Below are 18686 nucleotides of genomic sequence, written 5' to 3' on the forward strand. Positions count from 1 at the left end.
TGTTCACTCTAACATAGCTAGAAATGTAACTCCAAACACATTTTCACTAAGAGCAGCTGATTAAACAAAAAGGTTAGCCAAGTATTGGCAAAACTTAAAGTCCAAGTCAAGAAAGCTTAACAGCAGCCAGCGGCTCTTGGTAGCCTATTCACAGGTGCTTTTTCAAAGCCCATGTCAGATACTCCAGTGAGTGTAATTTGCTTAATTATTGACAACACAATATTAGGAGATGAGAAATAAAGTTGACATCATTAGAATATAAATATATATAGAATATATAGCATATATACTCTTCTCTATTTTAGGTATGTCATTAGAAATTTGTGAAGTCTGTTAGTGCTAGCGATATTCATAAAAACATAATTTCCATAAGTAAAAAAAAAAAAAAAGTTTCTGCGGTCCCCCTGCAGTGCCCCCGGTTGAATACCCCTGCCTTAAATGAATGTGTCTCTTGGTCTCACCCTCTCTCGATGGCGTGGTTGGTTGGCTAGGCTCCGGAGCAGGGAGCTGGCAGAGGCAGACACCTTCCCCCGGGGGTCCCTGAGCAGCAGGCTGACAGCATGCATCCCCTCCCTCTTCAGGCTGCTCTCTGGAGGCCTCTTCAGGGCCTTCACCAGCACCTCCTGGTCTCCTGACTGCAGGCTCTGAACCAGCCAGACTGAGAGGGGGTATACAGAGAAGCAGAGAAAGAGACAGGACAGGGTGTGTGTTGGGGGAGGAAAAGGAAACCGAGAGAGAGAATAAGGATGGGGTTTGGAAAAGAAAATAGGAAAAGACAATAGGATGAGATTATGTTATAGTGGGTGTGGTGAAAGAACAACAATGAGAGGAATCATCCATTTAAAATGCTGTACATTCATCATGACTGATCATAGAGCCATGTGGCTGTCTGTAACCTGGTAAGACACATTAACAAATTCATGAACACCAACTCCAAGCAATTACAGAGGTCCAGTCACTACCATAGTCAGTCTCCCAGACACTCACCCTCCTCTGCCAGTTCAGTGATGTGTGTGTCCAGCTCGCTCACTCCCTCTGCCTCCAGGTAGCTCCAGAACTGGAAGAGAGTCAGCATCTCTCTGGCTGCCTGGCCCCCACGCTTGGGCAGCCTCCTCTCCAGAATCCTCTCCACCAGACGCAAGAACACTAGACACAGCACAGAGAGACATGGGTCCGACGTGACAGGATATCACTTTAACAGCTCTTCTCTAATGTGTGGGTCTGTGATGGCTTTGATTCCAGTGGCGTATATGCTAAGAGCATTGCATTGCTTATCACAAACTCCTCCTGAGGGAGAGTGTTTTAAACTATGTATCACTATGTTAAAATACAGTTTATTAGGTACACCAATCTCGTACTGGGTCGGACCCAGCTTTGCCTCTAGAACAGCCTGAATTCTTAAGGGCATGGAAACGTTGCCCAATTGGTATCAAGGGACCTAACATGTGCCAGAAAAACATTCCCCACACCATTACACCACCAGCCTGTACCGTTGATACCAGGCAGGATGGGACCATGAACTGATGTTGCTTACGCCAAAATTCTGACTATGCAATGATGACCATGCCACGCTCAAAGTCGCTTAGCCACTCGTTTTGCCCATCATAATGTTCAATGCCTGTCTGCTGCTTTATATAGCAAGTTACAGTGTGACTCACTACCTGTAGGAGAGAACCATTTTAGTGAACGAAGTGGTGTACCTAATGAACAGGCCACTAAGTAAATAAATAAATAAATGAATGAATGAATGAAGGAATAAATAAATATACATACACACAGTTGAAGACGGAAGTTGACATACACTTAGGTTGGAGTCAGTAAAACTTGTTTTCAACCACTCCACAAATGTCTTGTTTACAAACTATAGTTTTGGCAAGTCAGTTAAGACATCTACTTTGTAATTTTTCCAACAATTTTTTACAGACAGATTATTTCACTGTATCTCAATTCCAGTGGGTCAGAAGTTTACATACACTAAGTTGACTGTGCCTTTAAACAGCTTGGAAAATTCCAGCAAATGATGTCATGGCTTTAGAAGCTTCTGATAGGCTAATTGACATCATTTGAGTTAATTGGAGGTGTACCTGGGGATGTATTTCAGGGCCTACCTTCAAACTCAGTGCCTCTTTGCTTGACATCATGGGAAAATAAAAAGAAATCAGCCAAGACCTCAGAAAAAAAAAATGGTAGACCACAAGTCTGGTTCATCCTTGGGAGAAATGTCCAAACGCCTGAAGGTACCACGTTCATCTGTACAAAGTATAAACACCATGGGACCATGCAGCCATCATACCGCTCAGGAAGGAGATGCGTTCTGTCTCCTAGAGATGAACATACTTTGGTGTGAAAAGTGCAAATCAATCCCAGAACAACAGCAAATGACCTTGTGAAGATGCTGGAGGAAACAGGTACAAAAGTATCTATATCCACAGTAAAAAGGAGCCCTATATCGACATAACCTGAAAGACCGCCCAGCAAGGAAGAAGCCACTGCTCCAAAACTGCCATAAAAAGCCAGACTACGGTTTGCAACTGCACATGGGGACAAAGATTGTTGAAACAAAAATATAACTATTTGGCCATAATGACCATCATTATGTTTGGAGGAAAATGGGGTAGGCTTACAAGCCGAAGAACACCATCCCAACCGTGAAGCACGGGGGTGGCAGCATCATGTTGTGGGGTGCTTTGCTGCAGGAGGGCCTGGTGCACTTCACAAAATAGATGGAATCAAGAGGGAAAAAATTATGTGGATATATTGAAGCAACATCTCAAGACATCAGTCAGGAAGTTGAAGCTTGGTCGCAAATGGGTCTTCCAAATGGACAATGACCCCAAGCATACTTCCAAAGTTGTGGCAAAATGGCTTAAGGACAACAAAGTCAAAGTATTGGAGTGTCCATCACAAAGCCCTGACCTCAATCCCATAGAAAACTTGTTGGCAGAGCTTAAGTGTGTGAGAGCAAGGAGGCCTACAAACCTGACCCAGTTACACCCGCTCTGTCAGGAGGAATGGGCCAAAATTCACCCAACTTATTGAGGGAAGCTTGTGGAAGGCTACCCAAAACATTTGATCCAAGTTAAACAATCTAAAGGCAATGCTAGCAAATACTAATTGAGTGTATGTAAACTTCTGACCCACTGGGAATGTGAAGAAAGAAATAAAAGCTCAAATAAATCATTCTCTCTACTATTATTCTGACATTTCACATTCTTAAAATAAAGTGGTAATCCTAACTGACCTAAAACAGTGAATTTTTACTTGGATTAAATGTCAGGAATTGTGAAAAACAGAGTTTTTGGCTAAGGTGTATGTAAACTTCCGACTTCAACTGCATATTTTTTAAATATGTTTTATTGTCATATACACCAGATAGGTGCAGAGAAATGTGTTGTTATACGCGATATTATCCATGATCGAGACAACAACAGTATCACACCTGTGTCTGCCAGGCTGGCTCCTCTCTCGGGCAGTCTGTTGGTGTAAGCAGCGGCCAGTGTTGTGAGGAAAGCCTCTGTGGAGGTGCTGTACACACTGCCATTGTCTGTACACTGTTGCCATAGCAATGTTGCCCCTTGGCACTGTTCTAACTGGGGAACAACTACTCCAAGAGAGAGACAGAAGGAAAAGAAAACAAGTCAGAGATGATAGTAATTGAATCTACAATTAGAGTAGTTAACCTTATTCATTATATCCTTAGCTGTGTCAGTGAGTAAACTAGTATGCTGTTTTATTGTCCTCTCAGTAGTAATGAACTCACCCTCATCTGCCTGAGTGGCTCCTCCAGGGGTCTCCTTGGCAACGTGTCTGATAAGCTCGAGGACGCGGGCCTCCCTGAGTAGGCGGTCCAGAGCATACATTTCCCCACACCGCAGAGGCCCAAAGGTCCCCAGCCTCTGCACAGCACAAACCATTGGGCGTCACATAGCCAAAATTGATACAACAAATCAGAACATTTGGTAAGACCACAGGTGACACTTAAAAAAAAATATATCATTATTACATCAGAACTGGGAGCTGTTGCTCTGCTTATCAATCTGGACTCTGATCTCTCTTTTGACGAACATATCAAGACTGTTTCAAGGACAGCTTTTTTCCATCTACTTATCATTGCAAAAATCAGAAACTTTGTCCAAAAATGCAGAAAAATTAATCCATGCTTTTGTTACTTCTAGGTTAGACTACTGCAATGTTCAACTTTCCGGCAACCCGGATAAAGCGCTAAATAAATTTCAGTTAGTGCTAAATACGGCTGCTAGAATCCTAACTAGAACCAAAAAATGTGATCATATTACTCCAGTGCTAGCATCACTACACTGGTTTCCTGTCAAGGCAAGGGCTGATTTCAAGGTTTTACTGCTAACCTACAAAGCATTACATGGGCTTGCTCCTACCTATCTTTCTGATTTGGTCCTGCCGTACATACCTACAGTCACAAGACGCAGGCCTCCTAATTGTCCCTAGAATTTCTAAGCAAACAGCTGGAGGCAGGGCTATCTCCTATAGAGCTCAATTTTTATGGAATGGTCTGCCTACCCATGTGAGAGACGCAAACTCTGTCTCAACCTTTAAGTCTTTACTGAAGACTCATCTCTTCAGTGGGTCATATGATTGAGTGTAGTCTGGCCCAGGAGTGTGAAGGTGAACGGAAAGGCTCTGGAGCAACGAACCGCCCTTGCTGTCTCTGCCTGGCCGGTTCCCCTCTTTCCACTGGGATTCTCTGCCTATGACCCTATTACAGCGGCTGGGTCACTGGCTTACTGGTGCTCTTTCATGTCGTCCCTAGGAGGGGTGTGTCACTTGAGTGGGTTGAGTCACTGGCGTGATCTTCCTGTCTGGGTTGGCGCCCCCCCTTGGATTGTGCCGTGGTGGAGATCTTTGTGGGCTATACTCGGCCTTGTCTCAGGATGGTAAGTTGGTGGTTGGAGATATCCCTCTAGTGGTATGGGGGCTGTGCTTTGGCAAAGTGGGTGGGTTTATATCCTTCCTGTTTGGCTCTGTCCGGGGGTATCATTGGATGGGGCCACAGTGTCTCCTGACCCCTCCTGTCTCAGCCTCCAGTATTTATGCTGCAGTAGTTTATGTGTCGGGGGGCAACGGTCAGTTCGTTATATCTGGAGTATTCCTCCTGTCTTATCCGGTGTCCTGTGTGAATTTAAGTATGCTCTCTCTAATTCTCTTTCTTTCTCTCTCTCGGAGGACCTGATCCCTAGGACCATGCCTCAGGACTACCTGGCATGATGACTCCTTGCTGTACCCAGTCCACCTGGCCGTGCTACTTCTCCAGGTTCAACTGCTCTGCCTGCGGCTATGGAATCCTGACCTGTTCACCGGACATGCTACCTGTCCCAGACCTGTTGTTTTCAACTCTCTAGAGACAGCAGTAGCGATAGAGATACTCTTAATGATCGGCTATGAAAAGCAAACTGACATTTACTCCTGAGGTGCTGACTTGCTGCACCCTTGACAACTACTGTGATTATTATTATTTGACCATGCTGGTCATTTATGAACATTTGAACATCTTGGCCATGTTCTGTTATAATCTCCACCCGGCACAGCCAGAAGAGGACAGGCCACCCCTCATAGCCTGGTTCCTCTCTAGGTTTCTTCTTAAGTTTTGGCCTTTCTAGGGAGTTTTTCTTTGCCACCGTGCTTCTACACCTGCATTGCTTGCTGTTTGGGGTTTTAGGCTGGGTTTCTGTACAGCACTTTGAGATATCAGCTGATGTACAAAAGGGCTATATAAATACATTTGATCAATAATTTTGGCAGCACAACACAAAATCAGATCACCTATGTATGAGATTTTAATTCTTCAACTAATTTGGTTTAGAGCCTCATACATAAGAGGACCCCACTGGGTGCAAACTGGTTAAATCAACGTCGTTTCAGTGTAACTTGTCAACGTATTGCGATGTGGAATCTACGTGAAAAATACATTGGATTTGAAAAAAGTCTACATAAATTGTTTTGAGGTTGAAATTTTAACCACAGGATTATGTCATTATAGTAACGGTTGAATTTGTACCTTTAAAACAGATTTTCAACGTTATATCCTTTATCAGAAAAAAAGTATATATATAGGCTGGGCAGCACCTCCTACTGGAGAATTGATCTATCAACAGCTACCCTTTGGTCTCACATCCAAGGTTTAATTAAGCCCTGCCTGGTTATTTGTCACTGACTATTACCAATATGCTATCGTGATCATGATTGTTGAGAGATCTCCACTTAAATAGATTTTATCTAAGTAATTCCAAAGGGCATCAAAGTCATTCCAAAAGGGTATGTTTAACAGAGCAAATTAAATGTGACCATACTTTATCTATCAATCATGCCAATTAGGTCTACATAGCATTTGCAATGTCATCAGCAGCAATTGTTTTAATTCAAACCCAGAATTTAACTAAAAATAGACAAATTAGGCTTGGGTTTCAAACGCTGGGTAATTTAATTCCAGTTTGTCTAAAAATTAAAACGGAATAAATTGGATTCACATCTCAACCAAAAATGTAAGTTGAAGAGTGACTACATCAAACCAAAATATATTTAAAGCTTGATTTGATTTAGTCTTATTCCATAACTTTGTTCAGATGGTTTAGATGGAGATGTGAATCAAACATATGAATTATATTTTTGTAGACAAACTGGAATTAAAGCCAGACTAAGTCAGTGGCACAGATGTACAGTGCTTTCAGAAAATATTCAGACCCCTTGACTTTTACACTTTGATAAAATTGATTAAAATATAGATTTTTTCTCTCAATCTACACACAATACCCAATAAATGTCAAAGCAAAACAAGTTAAAACACTTTTGCGAATTTATAACAAATAAAAAAATTAAAAATTAACTTTACATAAGTATTCAGACCTTTTACTCAGTACTTTGTTGAAGCACCTTTGGCAACGACTACAGCCTCGAGTCTTCTTGGGTATGACGCTACAAGCTTGGCACACCTGTATTTGGGGAGTTTCTCCCATTCTTCTCTGCAGATCCTCCCAAGCTCTGTCAGGTTGGATGGGGAGCATCACTACCCAGCTATTTTCAATTCTCTCCAGAGATGTTTGATCGTGTTCAAGTCCGGGCTCTGGCTGGGCCATTCAAGGACATTCAGAGACTTGTCCAGAAGCCACTCCTGTGATGTCTTGGCTGTGTGCTTAGGGTTGTTGTTCTGTTGGAAGGTGAACCTTAGCCCCAGTCAGAGGTGCTGAGCACTCTGGAGCAGGTTTTCGTCAAGGACTCTGTACTTTGCGCCATTCATCTTTTCCTCAATCCTGACTAGTCTCCCAGTCCCCACCACTGAAAAACATTCACACAGCATGATCATGCCACCGCCACCATGCTTCACCGTAGGAATGGTGCCGGGTTTCCTCCAGACGTGATGCTTGGCTTTCAGGCCAAAGAGTTCAATCTTGGTTTCATCAGACCAGAGAATCTTGTTTCTCATGGTCTGAGAGTGCCTTTTGGCAAACTCCAATCGGGCTGTCATGTGCCTTTGACTGAAGAGTGGCTTCCGTCTGGCCACTCCACCACAAAGGCATGATTGGTGGAGTGCTGCGGAGATGGTTGTACTTCAGGAAGGTTCTCCCATCCCCAGAGAAACTCTGGAGCTCTGTCAGAGTAACCATCAGGTTTTTGGTCACCTCCCTGTCCAAGGCCCTTCTCCCAAGATTGCTTAGTTTGGCCTGGTGGCCAGCTCAAGGAAGACTCCTGTTGGTTCCAAACTTCTTCCATTTAAGAATGATGGAGGGCACTGTGTTTTTGGGGACCTACAATGCTGCAGAAATGTTTTGGTACCCTTCCCCAGATCTGTGCCTTGACACAATCCTGTCTCGGAGCTCTACGGAAAATTTATTCGACGGCATGGCTTGGTTTTTGCTCTGACATGCACTGTCAATGGTGGAACCTTATATAGACAGGTGTGTGTGCCTTTCCAAATCATGTCTAATCAATTGAATTTACCACAGGTGGACTCCAATCAAGTTGTAGAAAGATCAAGGATGATCAATGGAAACAGGACGCACTTGAGCTCAATTTCGAGTCTCATAGCAAAGGGTCTGAATAAGATATATTTTTTATTTGTAATACATTTGCAAAATTTCTACAAAACAGTTTTTCGCTTTGTCATTATGGGGTATTGTGTGTAGATTGAGGAGTAAAAAATGTATATATTTCAACAATTTTAGAATAAGGCTGTAACGTAACTAAATCTGGAATAAGCGTAGGGGTCTGAATAATTTTTGAATGCACCATCTTCTGCTTGGATAGTTCCATCTCCTTCAAATGTTGATATTTGGTTGCATTGACAACCAAACACAATTAAATATCACTTTTGAAATACAATAACTAATCTATTAACGTTGACAAGTTAACAAATTACATGTTGGATTCATGTCTCCAACTCAACCAAAAATAAAAATGTAGGAATGGGATTAAGCAAGTGGCTCAGATGGAACTATCCAAGCAGCAGCTACGTTCATCTCCTTTAAAATGTTGATATGTGGTTGTGTTGTCACATTTATTTCAATATAACTTATAATATAATATATATAATATAATACAATAAATAGCCTAAAGTTAAGGCCATCTTACAAACTAATATAACTTTCAGCCTTAAAATCAAATCAAATCTTATTGGCCACATACACGTCATTGCGGGTGTAGCAAAATGCTTGTATGAATAACATCCATGGCCACATTGAGGTTACTGTAACTATACATTTCTTCTTATGTAATTGTGCAGTGTCTTCAGAAAGCATTCATACCCCTTGACTTGTGTTACAGCCCGAATTCAAAATCGATTAAATATATGTTTTTTCCACACCCATCTACACACAATACCCTATAATGACCAAGTGAAAACATGTTTTTAGAAATGTTTGCAAAATCATACATGTTAGAATCCTCTTTGGCAGCGATCACAGCTATGAGTCCTTCTGAGATTTGCACACCTGGATTGCACAATATTTGCACATTATTCTTTTCAAAATAGTTCTAGCTCTGTCAAGTTGGTTGTTGATTATTGCTAGACAGCCATTTTCAAGTCTTGCCATAGAGATTTTCAAGACGATTTAAGTCCAAACTGTAACTAGGCCATTCAATGTCGTCCTGGTAAGCAACTCCAGTGTATATTTGGCCTTTAGGTTACTGTCCTGTCTCCCAGAGTCTGTTGGAAAGCAAACAACCAGATTTCCTGTGCTTAGCTCTATTCAGTTTATTTTTATCCTAAAAAACTCCCTAGTCCTTGTTGATGACATAGCTTAGCCATAGCATGATTTAGCCACTACCATGCTTAAAAATATGAAGAGTGGTACTCCGTGACGTGTTGTGTTTGTCCCAAAGTTAATTTCTTTGCCTCATTTTTGCATATTTACTTTAGTGCCTTTTTGCAAACAGGATGCATGTTTTATAATAATTGTATTCTGTACAGGCTTTATTTTTACCCATCTACCAATAGGTGCGCTTCTTTGCGAGGCATTGGAAAACCTCCCTGTTTTTTTGTGGTTGAATCTGTGTTTGAAATTCACTGCTTGACTGAGGGACCTTACAGATAATTGTATGTATAGTATGTCTTCACATTTTCTGTAATAATCAATAGAGCATCTCGAATGGCATTTATCAATCACTTGCACCATGTACTTTTAATTGAATGAAACTGCAATCCAGGTCCCGGTTTCCCAAAAGCATCTTAAGGCAAAGTTCATTGTTGGAACCTTTGTAGGAGCATCGTTAAATCTCTGATCTGTTTCCCCAAAACTATTGTTGAAGTTGCACTTGAAAACGCTTGTTATTTACGGATTGCCTCAGACCACTCGTAGGACAGCTAAGTGTGTCTTTATACACAGAAGATCTCCGGTAAACACAGACTCTGTGACCGCTAATAACTTCAAAACGAAGTTGATTACAAACAGACTAAAGTTGCCAATGTTTTTGCAATTGTTACAGAGGATAATGCCTCAAATGAAAACAGAGATGACTACATTAAAAGCTCAATATGGTAGGCCTATAGACTACATGTCTGTATATTTCAAATCATATTGACTACGGTCTATAATTTGACTCAATATATTTAAAATGATGTGTAACATGTTCGCAATTATGTGCGCCTCAATATTTGCAGCCATAGTTATATCTCTCTAGAAGCTTATCCGTTGTCAGTATTGTGGAATAATTCTAATGTTAAGGTAAGATTTGAATGGAGAAAGCTGATCCAAGAGCAGCGCTGCTTTTCTTTTTGATCCTCCTAGTATCAATACATGCATGCGTCACATAGTGAGCGTTCTCTCTGCATGGTGTTTTGGGAATTGTAGGAACGATGCATTGTTAAAACCCTCGTAAAGCCTTTAAATTCCAGGGCTATCGGGAAACTGGGCCCAGGTCATTTGGTCGTGCTATTAGATGAAGCAGTGATATCACATTAATCTGCTGTATAAATAAACTTAATATCTGACTTTGTATTCCAAGTCGAACTTTGCTGTGTTTTTGATTGAAAGCGCAATGATAGACACTAAACCAAAACCTAGAAATGTTGTGCTTTCAGTTGGTTGAAAGCATAGTGACAATACATTAGTAATTCAACTAACTTTGGCTGTCTTTTTGAGTGGGTGAATATTCTGTAGGTTGTAATGTTATTGCTCAACCAAATATTACCCAATTATCCACTATGAAATGCCATGGTGTGTTTGCAGTGGTGGGAAAAGTACCCAATTGTCATACATGCGTAAAAGTAAAGATAACTTAATAGAAAATGACTCAAGTAAAGGTCACCCAGTAAAATACTACTTGAGTAAATGTCTAAAATAATGACAGAGTCACCTATGACTCACTAAACACTAGTTTGAAAGAGGAAGCAAAGTACCTTAAATCATATGTTTTTGTTTCAGTCTCCATCTCCACTAACCAAAGTTAATTGTATGGATATTTTTTCTATTAATAATGAGCAAGTATTAAAAGTTAAAGTATAAATAATTAAAAATTATTATATTAAGCAAACCAGACGGCAGAATTATATATATCTTTTTTTAAATGTACAGATAGCCAGGGGCACAATTAACAAACAAAGCATTCGTGATTAGTGAGTCCACCAGATCAGAGGCAGTAGGGATGACATCTTAATAAGTGTGTGAATTGGACCATTTTCCTGACTTGCTAAGCGTTCAAAACAATACTTTTGGATGTCAGAGAAAATGTATGGAGTAAAAAGTACATTATTTTCTTGAGGAATGTTTTGAAATAAGACTACAAGTTGTCAAAAATATTAAAGTACAGATACTCCAAAAAACGACTGAAGTACTTTACACCACTGAGGTTTGTTACTCATATCATGATCCTCACCAGAAGTTGGGCGCTGCAATTCTTCAGATGAACCAGTAGGGCGTGGTCTAGAGCCTGGCAGCCAGTGCTCACAGGTCCAAAGGAGGGGGACTCCCAGCATCTCTTCTCACAGTCTTCATCTCCCCCTGCACTCTCCTCTGATGGCCTGCCGGGGGCACTGTGGTGCTCACTAAACACAACATCCACACAGGAGCACAGATAGAGTTTGAGCATTTTTTTATTTATTTAACTAAGCAAATCAGTTAAGAACAAATTCTTATTTACAACGACGGCCTACCCAGGCCAAACCTGGACGACGCTGGGCCAATTGTGCGCCGCCCTATGGGACTCACAATCACGGCAGGCAGTGACGCCTCTTGCGCTGAGATGCAGTGCCTTAGACTACTGCGCCACTCGGGAGCCCAAAGAGGGTGGATAAATTAAGATAGTTCAAATCCGGCAGTTTACCAGTTCAAATCCGGCAGTTTACCAGTTCAAATCCGGCAGTTTACCAGTTCAAATCCGGCAGTTTACCAGTTCAAATCCGGCAGTTTACCAGTTCAAATCCGGCAGTTTACCATTAATAAAAAGGTATCTTCTTTTTTTTTAGACACTAATGCAACAGCCACTGGATCTAGTCTACTTTGTCCATTGACTTCAAATAAAATCACATTTTATTTGTCAAATGTCCCAAATACAACACATGTAGTAGACCTTACTGTGAAATGCTAACTTACTTAACCAACAATGTAGTTTAAAAAAAGTGTGTGCTAAATAAACAAAGAAAATAGTAACATGAAATAGCAAGGCTATATACTGTACAGGGGGTGCTGGTACCGAGTCAATGTGCAGGGGTACGGGTTAGTCTAGGTAATATGTACTTGTAGGTAGGGGAAAGTGACTATGCATAGATCAGGTCACCAACCGAGGCATTCCTAGTCAATCAATGTAAAAAAAACAATATAAAGCCTTGCGTTCCTATTTATTTTTTATCCATCTTGCGTTGCTGGCGGTAGGTGCACTTGATTCAGCTGCCCTACACACCGGGTAAGCAAAGTATTCCCATTTTTAACCATTTCATGTGTTTGAAGGTAGAAACTCTGCCTTTGTGTCAAGCCTAAGTAGATGTCCTAACCGACTTGCCAAAACTATAGTTTGTTAACAAGAAATTTGTGGAGTGGTTGAAAAACAAGATTTAAATGACTCCAACCTTAGTATACGTAAACTTCCGACTTCAACTGTATGTATGTATGTATGTATGTATGTATGTATGTATGTATGTATGTATGGGATACAATCCTCCCAGCTCTGCAGATTTTTCTGCGAAGAGACAATCATCAGATCATTTGTTTTGGTAGCAAAAATATCTCAACGTCATCAGTGAAGAAGCAACTCCGGGATGCTGGCCTTCTAGTCAGAGCTGTCCAGGTGTCTGTGTTCTTTTCCCCATCTTAATCTTTTCTTTTTATTGGCCAGTCTGAGAAGGTGTTTTCTTTGCAACTCTGCCGAGAAGGCCAGCATCCCGGAGTCGCATCTTCACTGTTGACGTTGAGACTGGTGTTTTGCGGGTACTATTCAATGAAGCTGCCAGTTAAGGACTTGTGAGGCGTCTGTTTCTCAAACTAGACACACATGTACTTGTCCTCTTGTGCACAGGGGCCTCCCACTCCTCTTTCTATTCTGGTTGGAAACAGTTTGCGCTGTTCTGTGAAGGAAGTAGTATTATTGCATGGAATAGCCTTCATTTCTCAGAACAAGAATAGACTGACGAGTTTTAGAATAAAGTACTTTGTTTCTGGCCATTTTGACCCTGTAATCAAAACCACAAATGCTTATGCTCCAGATACTCAACTAGTCTAAAGAAGGCCAGTTTTATTGCTTCTTTAAATCAGAACAGTTTTCAGCTGTGCTAACATAATTGCAAAAGGGTTTTCTAATGATCAATTAGCCTTTTAAAATGATGAACTTGGATTAGCTAACACAACGTGCCATTGGAACACAGGAGTGATTGTTGCTGATAATGGACCCCTGTAAGTCTATGTAGATATTCCATTAAAAGTCAGCTGTTTCCAGCTACAATAAGCATTTACAACATTAACAATGTCTCAACTGTATTTCTGATCAATTTGATGTTATTTTAAATGAAAATAAATGACATTTCGAAGTGACCCCAAACCTTTGAACGATAGTGTATATTTATTTATTGTTGAAAATAATTTTGGGGATGGTAAAACATTTCAGTGTTCATTTAAATGGCTGAAACCAGATAAAGTATGTAGAGAAGACAATAGAGCTATAGATTTATAAATAAGATAATCTTTGAGAACGAACACCAAAATAAAAACTAGACAGTCAGGGAGAATCTAAAATTCCCAAAATGTCATGGCATGGGCCCCCATTTATTTTGTAATGTTTGAGTCACTCAGATGGCATAAGAACATGGCATAATCCATGGCAAAATGTGTAGAATTGCAGGAATTTCAACTTCCTGCTACTCAAAAACAGAAAACACTGAAGTTTCTAAAACTGTTTGAATCATGTCTGAGTATAACAGAACTTATGTAGCAGGCAAAACCCAGAGGACTAACTGTTCAGATTCCCCCCCCCCCCCTCTCTGTTTCCTGAGTTGTCTTGGCCAAGGGATATTTCATAGGAACCTGTTTTTCAGTTACTACTGCTTCCACTGAATGTTACCAGTCTTTGGAATTTGGTTGAGGTTATTCCTTTGTGCAATGACGAAGTAGGCCAACTAGGAACTGGGGACACTTTTGTGAGTTGCGCAAGACGTGAAAAACAGCGCTGGTTTGTTTTCTTTCCTGTATTGAACACAGATTGCCCCGTCTACAATTTGATCGATTATTAACGTTTAAAAATACCTAAAGTTGTATTACAAAAGTAGTTTGAACTATTTTGGCAAAGTTTATAGGCAACTTTTGAAATATTTTGTAGTGACGTTGCGTTTTTTGTAAGCAGTTTTTTTCTGGATCAAACGCGCTTTATAAATGGACATTTTGGATATATATGGACGGAATTAATCAAACAAAAGGACCAATTGTGATGTTTATGGGACATGCTAACTCCTTTGGTTTACTGCTGGTGCAGATGGTGCAGGCTATCAGATAATAGCTTCTTGTGCTTTCGCCGAAAAGCATTTTTAAAATCTGACATGTTGGCTGGATTCACAACGAGTGTAGCTTTACTTGAGTATCTTACATGTGTGATTTAATGAAAGTTTGAATTTTATAGTATTTTATTGCCATTTTCCCTGGCAATTGGCCAGTTGAGACATTTGTGTCCCACCTATCCCTAATTAAGCAGAAAAATGGTCTCTGAGGGCAAGAGGGCCTTTAAAATGGTTGGTTGTAACATTGCCTTTAGCCACAAGAGTAGCCCCCCCCCCCCCCCACACTAACTTTGCCACTGCTGCTGAATAAAATCCTAGGGGAAACACTGAAAACATCAGGAGAGTTGTTGCCAAAGAGTGGAAACAACAAGAGCCATGGCCCGTCTCTACATGTCATGTCACATTTAGACCAGGTGAAGGCATTATCATTCAGAATACCAATGAACTTCTCACATCCAGCATATTTAAAGCTGTGTTGTGGGATCACTAGATGGCAGTAAGTGAACACAGGGAAATATAACTCCTTTACGAGCAAAACTTGTAATCTGTATAACTGTGATGGAATTTAGGGAGGGAAGCCATGTTATGGAACCTGACCTGTCCATTACACTCCTCTTCTCCCAGTTCTCCTCATCTTCATCCTCCAGGTCTGAGGTGTTGAGAAAGTCAAAGCTGCCCAGGGCTGTCTCCACCGTCAGACTCTGGACACTGGACGAACGACTGCAGGTGCGGCCCTTCAGAACACACTTGTTATGGAGAGACATGCACACATGTACTCGCACATACAGAACACACACAAAAACAATTAATTTTTTTACCAATCCACTTTAATGCCATTTAGAGTGCCGTAAGAAAGTATTTATACCCCTTGACAGATTCCACATTTTGCTGAGTTAGACTGAATTCAAAATGTATTAAAACACACATTTTTCCCCCCTCACTCATCTACACAAAATACCCCATAATGACAAAGTGAAAACATGTTTTTAGACATTTTTGCACATTTATTGAAAATTAAAGTATTCACAGCGCTGAGTCAATACTTTGTAGAATAACCTTTGGCAGCAATTACAGCTTTGAGTCCATCTTGGAGTCATCTTGGGTATGTCCTTCAGCTTTGCACATCTGGATTTTGAGATTTTCTCCAGTTCTTCCTTGCAGATTTTCTCAAGCTCTTAAGTTTGCTGTTTACCACTGCTCCTCCAGCTATCTTCAAGTCTTTCCATAAATATTCAATGGGATTCAAATCTGGGCTTTGGCTGGCCTACTCAAGGACTTTCACATTTTTCTGAAGCCATTCCAGCATTGCTTTGGCTGTATGTTTGGGGTCATTGTCTTGTTGGAACGCAAATCTTTGCCCCAGTCCAAGGTTGTTTGCATTTTGAAGCCGGTTCTCAACAAGGAATTGCCTGCATTTCGCACCATTCATTGTTCCCTCTATCCTTACCAGTCTCCCAGTCCCTGCCACTGAAAAGCATACCCATAGCATGATGCTGCCACCACCATGCTTCCCAGTAGGGATGGTGTTAGATGGGTGATGAGCTGTGCCTGGTTTTCTCCAGAAATAGCACTTTGCATTCAGGCCAAAGAGTTAAATTTGTCTCATCAGACCACAGAATCTTTCACCTTATGCTCCGTCTTTCACGTCTTTTCGCAAACTCCAGGCATGCCTTCATCTGCCTTTTTCTCAGGAGTGGCATCCGTCTGGCTATTCTCCCTAAAGCCCAGATTAGTGAAGTGCTGTGGAGACTGTTGTCCTTCTAGAAGGTTTTCCCATCTCAGCCAAGGAACTCTGTAGTTCTGTCAGAGTGGTCATTGAGTTATTGGTCATCTCCCTGAACAAGGACCTTCAGCTCTAGGCAGAGCCTGGGTATTTCCATATTTTTTTTCAATTTCCCAATGGAGACCACTGTGCTCTTGGAAACATTTAACACTCTAGAACCGGTTTTCTACCCTTCCCCAGATATGCCTCATCACAATTCTCTCTGAGATCTACAGACAGACAGTTCCTTGGACTTCATGGAATAGTTTCTGCTCTGACAAGCACTGTCAACTGTGGGACCTTATATAGACAGGTGTGCGTATATCTAAATCACATCCAAACAATTGAATTGGCCACAGGTGGACTCCAATCAAGTTTTAGTGACATTCGAGGATGATCAAAAGGAAATTGGATGCACCCAAACTCAATTTGGAGTGTCATTGAAAATGGTTTTGAATACTTATGTCAATTAGATTTCTGTATTTCTTTTTCAATTAAGTTGCACAAATTATCTAAAAACATGTTGTTTTCACAGTCATTTTGGGCTATTATTCATAGATGGGTGAGAAAATATTTTAATACATTTTGAATTCAGGCTGAAACACATCAAAATGTGGAATAAGTCAAGGGGTATGAATACTTTCTGAAAGCACTAAGTCCTGATTGTGAGAATACACCCCCAATTTGGAAATGGATCATCTGAGGAAAGTGTCTGAACAAAACAGTGTGTTCCTAAAATTACGACATGAAGATTAAAAGAAAAGCATTCTTTTTCTGTTTCCTATCACCTTGTCAGCGGATTTGGCTCAGAGTGAGCTCTGATGTGTATCTATCTGTGTCGGTTGTGCGTATGTGTAACAGCCAGATGGCCTCCCAGCGACAGTACACACATCTCCTGCTGCAGCATTGTGGGATGGAAATATTCAGACTGAGCTGAGGGGCAGGAAGTTCCACACCCTGATCGCAGTCCCACAGGGAACGAACTGTGCTATTCTGGGATGCTGAAATCTACTCAGCTCCCACCAATGCCCCCCTCACTCTTATGAAGTGGCCATTTCCATTGTGAGGTGCAACACGAAACAGAGCCATGTGCACACACACACACACACACACAGCTGTAACTCACTGTTAACGTCTCCTCCAGTAGTTGTAACTCCTGCTCCAGGACCTGTAACTCAGGAAACTGTCCCCTGTAGTCATCCAGAGAGGAGATGACTGCACTCAGGGCTTCCTCAATTCCACTGTCCACAGCCTGCTGCTTCTCACCCTCTGTGGGCTTGGCCTCTACTACAGCCTCAGGCTTCTTGGCCTCCACCACCACTGTCCTGTAGGCACTGTATGATATGCCCTCTGTGCTCTGGGTCTGTGCTTGTGAGTCTGGTCTGTGATTCAGAGAGGCACCTTGCTGATACATTGCATCAGTCCTAGTGGGTGCAGCGCTCTGGAGTTCTGGCTCTACTTCTGAAACAGCCCCTGAAACGACCTCTAACCCTGTGTCTGACTCTATAGACACTGTAGAATACCTGCTCTCCGGCCTGCTCTCCTCCATGGTCACAGTAGCTGGGCCGGGTTGCTCAGGGGTGTCTCTGACCACCACAGTCTCTCCTGGGATAAGGGCCCACTCTGCCCTGGCAGGCATCATCATCTCAATATCGTTTATACAGATCCCACACTGCAGGGAGGCGACCTCAGAGGGCTCCACAAATTCGCTGGTTGACCGGTCTATCAGTACGCCATCGGCACTGTTCTCACTGATATGACTGAGTGAGCGTGAGTAGCGGGCGTGGCCGTTAGGCACTGCCTGTTTCCCAGAAGCCTCATCTTTCCCCGCTGCCCCAATGTCTGACTCCTCCTTCTGCGTCTCCTCCTGCACATCCTCCTGTTTGGCTAAGCGGGTAGGGGTGGAGGTGGCAGTGTCTCGGCGGGCAAAGGAGATTTCAATGGAGGGTGTGGAGGCGTTGACCTCTGGCTGGACCAGGTTCTTGTTGGCGTGACGCAGCCCCAGGGAGAGTTGAGGGCTGGATGAGTCATCTGATGACTCAGAGGAGTTAGACCATGCTGTGCCATTCTCCATATCTTCCTGCCTCCTCAGCATGTTCTAGAGAGAGTGAGAGAGAGAGAGAAAGAGACAGCGACCGAGAGAGAGAAAGAGACCGCGACAGAAACCGAGAGAGACAGAGACCGAGAGAGACAGAGACCGAGAGAGAGAAAGAAAGGAGGGGAGGAAGAACACAAGGATGATAAAGTCAAATGGAGACAGTACCATCACATTCTGAAGCTAACATACAGTATGATAATTGAGTGTCAGACAGAGAGAAAGTGAGCCAAGGGGCCCTGAGAGCCCATGCCAGCCAAGCCTCTATTATAAACCAGAGCAGCCTGGCCTCTGGCCAAAAGAGCAAACAGACTCCCTGCTCCCTTTAATTAACTTCTCATTTATCAGGCCTCTGCTTTGCTGAGCATCCAGGCTTACCTCTCTGG

At 42.0% G+C, this 18686-nt stretch overlaps 1 protein-coding gene across 7 annotated transcripts in view; it reads right to left on the minus strand.

The window, feature by feature from the left end:
* The window catches only part of LOC139371364 (rho family-interacting cell polarization regulator 1-like), a 76122-nt gene that overhangs the window by 3535 nt on the left and 53901 nt on the right, over window positions 1-18686 (minus strand). For 4 of the 7 annotated variants that reach the window (XM_071111773.1, XM_071111764.1, XM_071111737.1 and 1 more), the window contains 7 exons: window positions 17332-18303; window positions 15041-15177; window positions 11341-11509; window positions 3761-3896; window positions 3440-3601; window positions 988-1146; window positions 462-658 (listed from right to left, as the gene is read on the minus strand). In XM_071111773.1, coding sequence (XP_070967874.1) covers window positions 462-658; window positions 988-1146; window positions 3440-3601; window positions 3761-3896; window positions 11341-11509; window positions 15041-15177; window positions 17332-18303 — 1932 coding nt within the window. Of the gene's footprint in view, window positions 1-461; window positions 659-987; window positions 1147-3439; window positions 3602-3760; window positions 3897-11340; window positions 11510-15040; window positions 15190-17331; window positions 18304-18686 lie in introns of all 7 variants that reach the window. The other 3 variants (XM_071111745.1, XM_071111729.1, XM_071111753.1) reach the window with 1 other exon arrangement.

This window comes from Oncorhynchus clarkii, chromosome 2, assembly GCF_045791955.1.
Source record: "Oncorhynchus clarkii lewisi isolate Uvic-CL-2024 chromosome 2, UVic_Ocla_1.0, whole genome shotgun sequence".
Taxonomy (NCBI): Eukaryota; Metazoa; Chordata; class Actinopteri; order Salmoniformes; family Salmonidae; genus Oncorhynchus; species Oncorhynchus clarkii.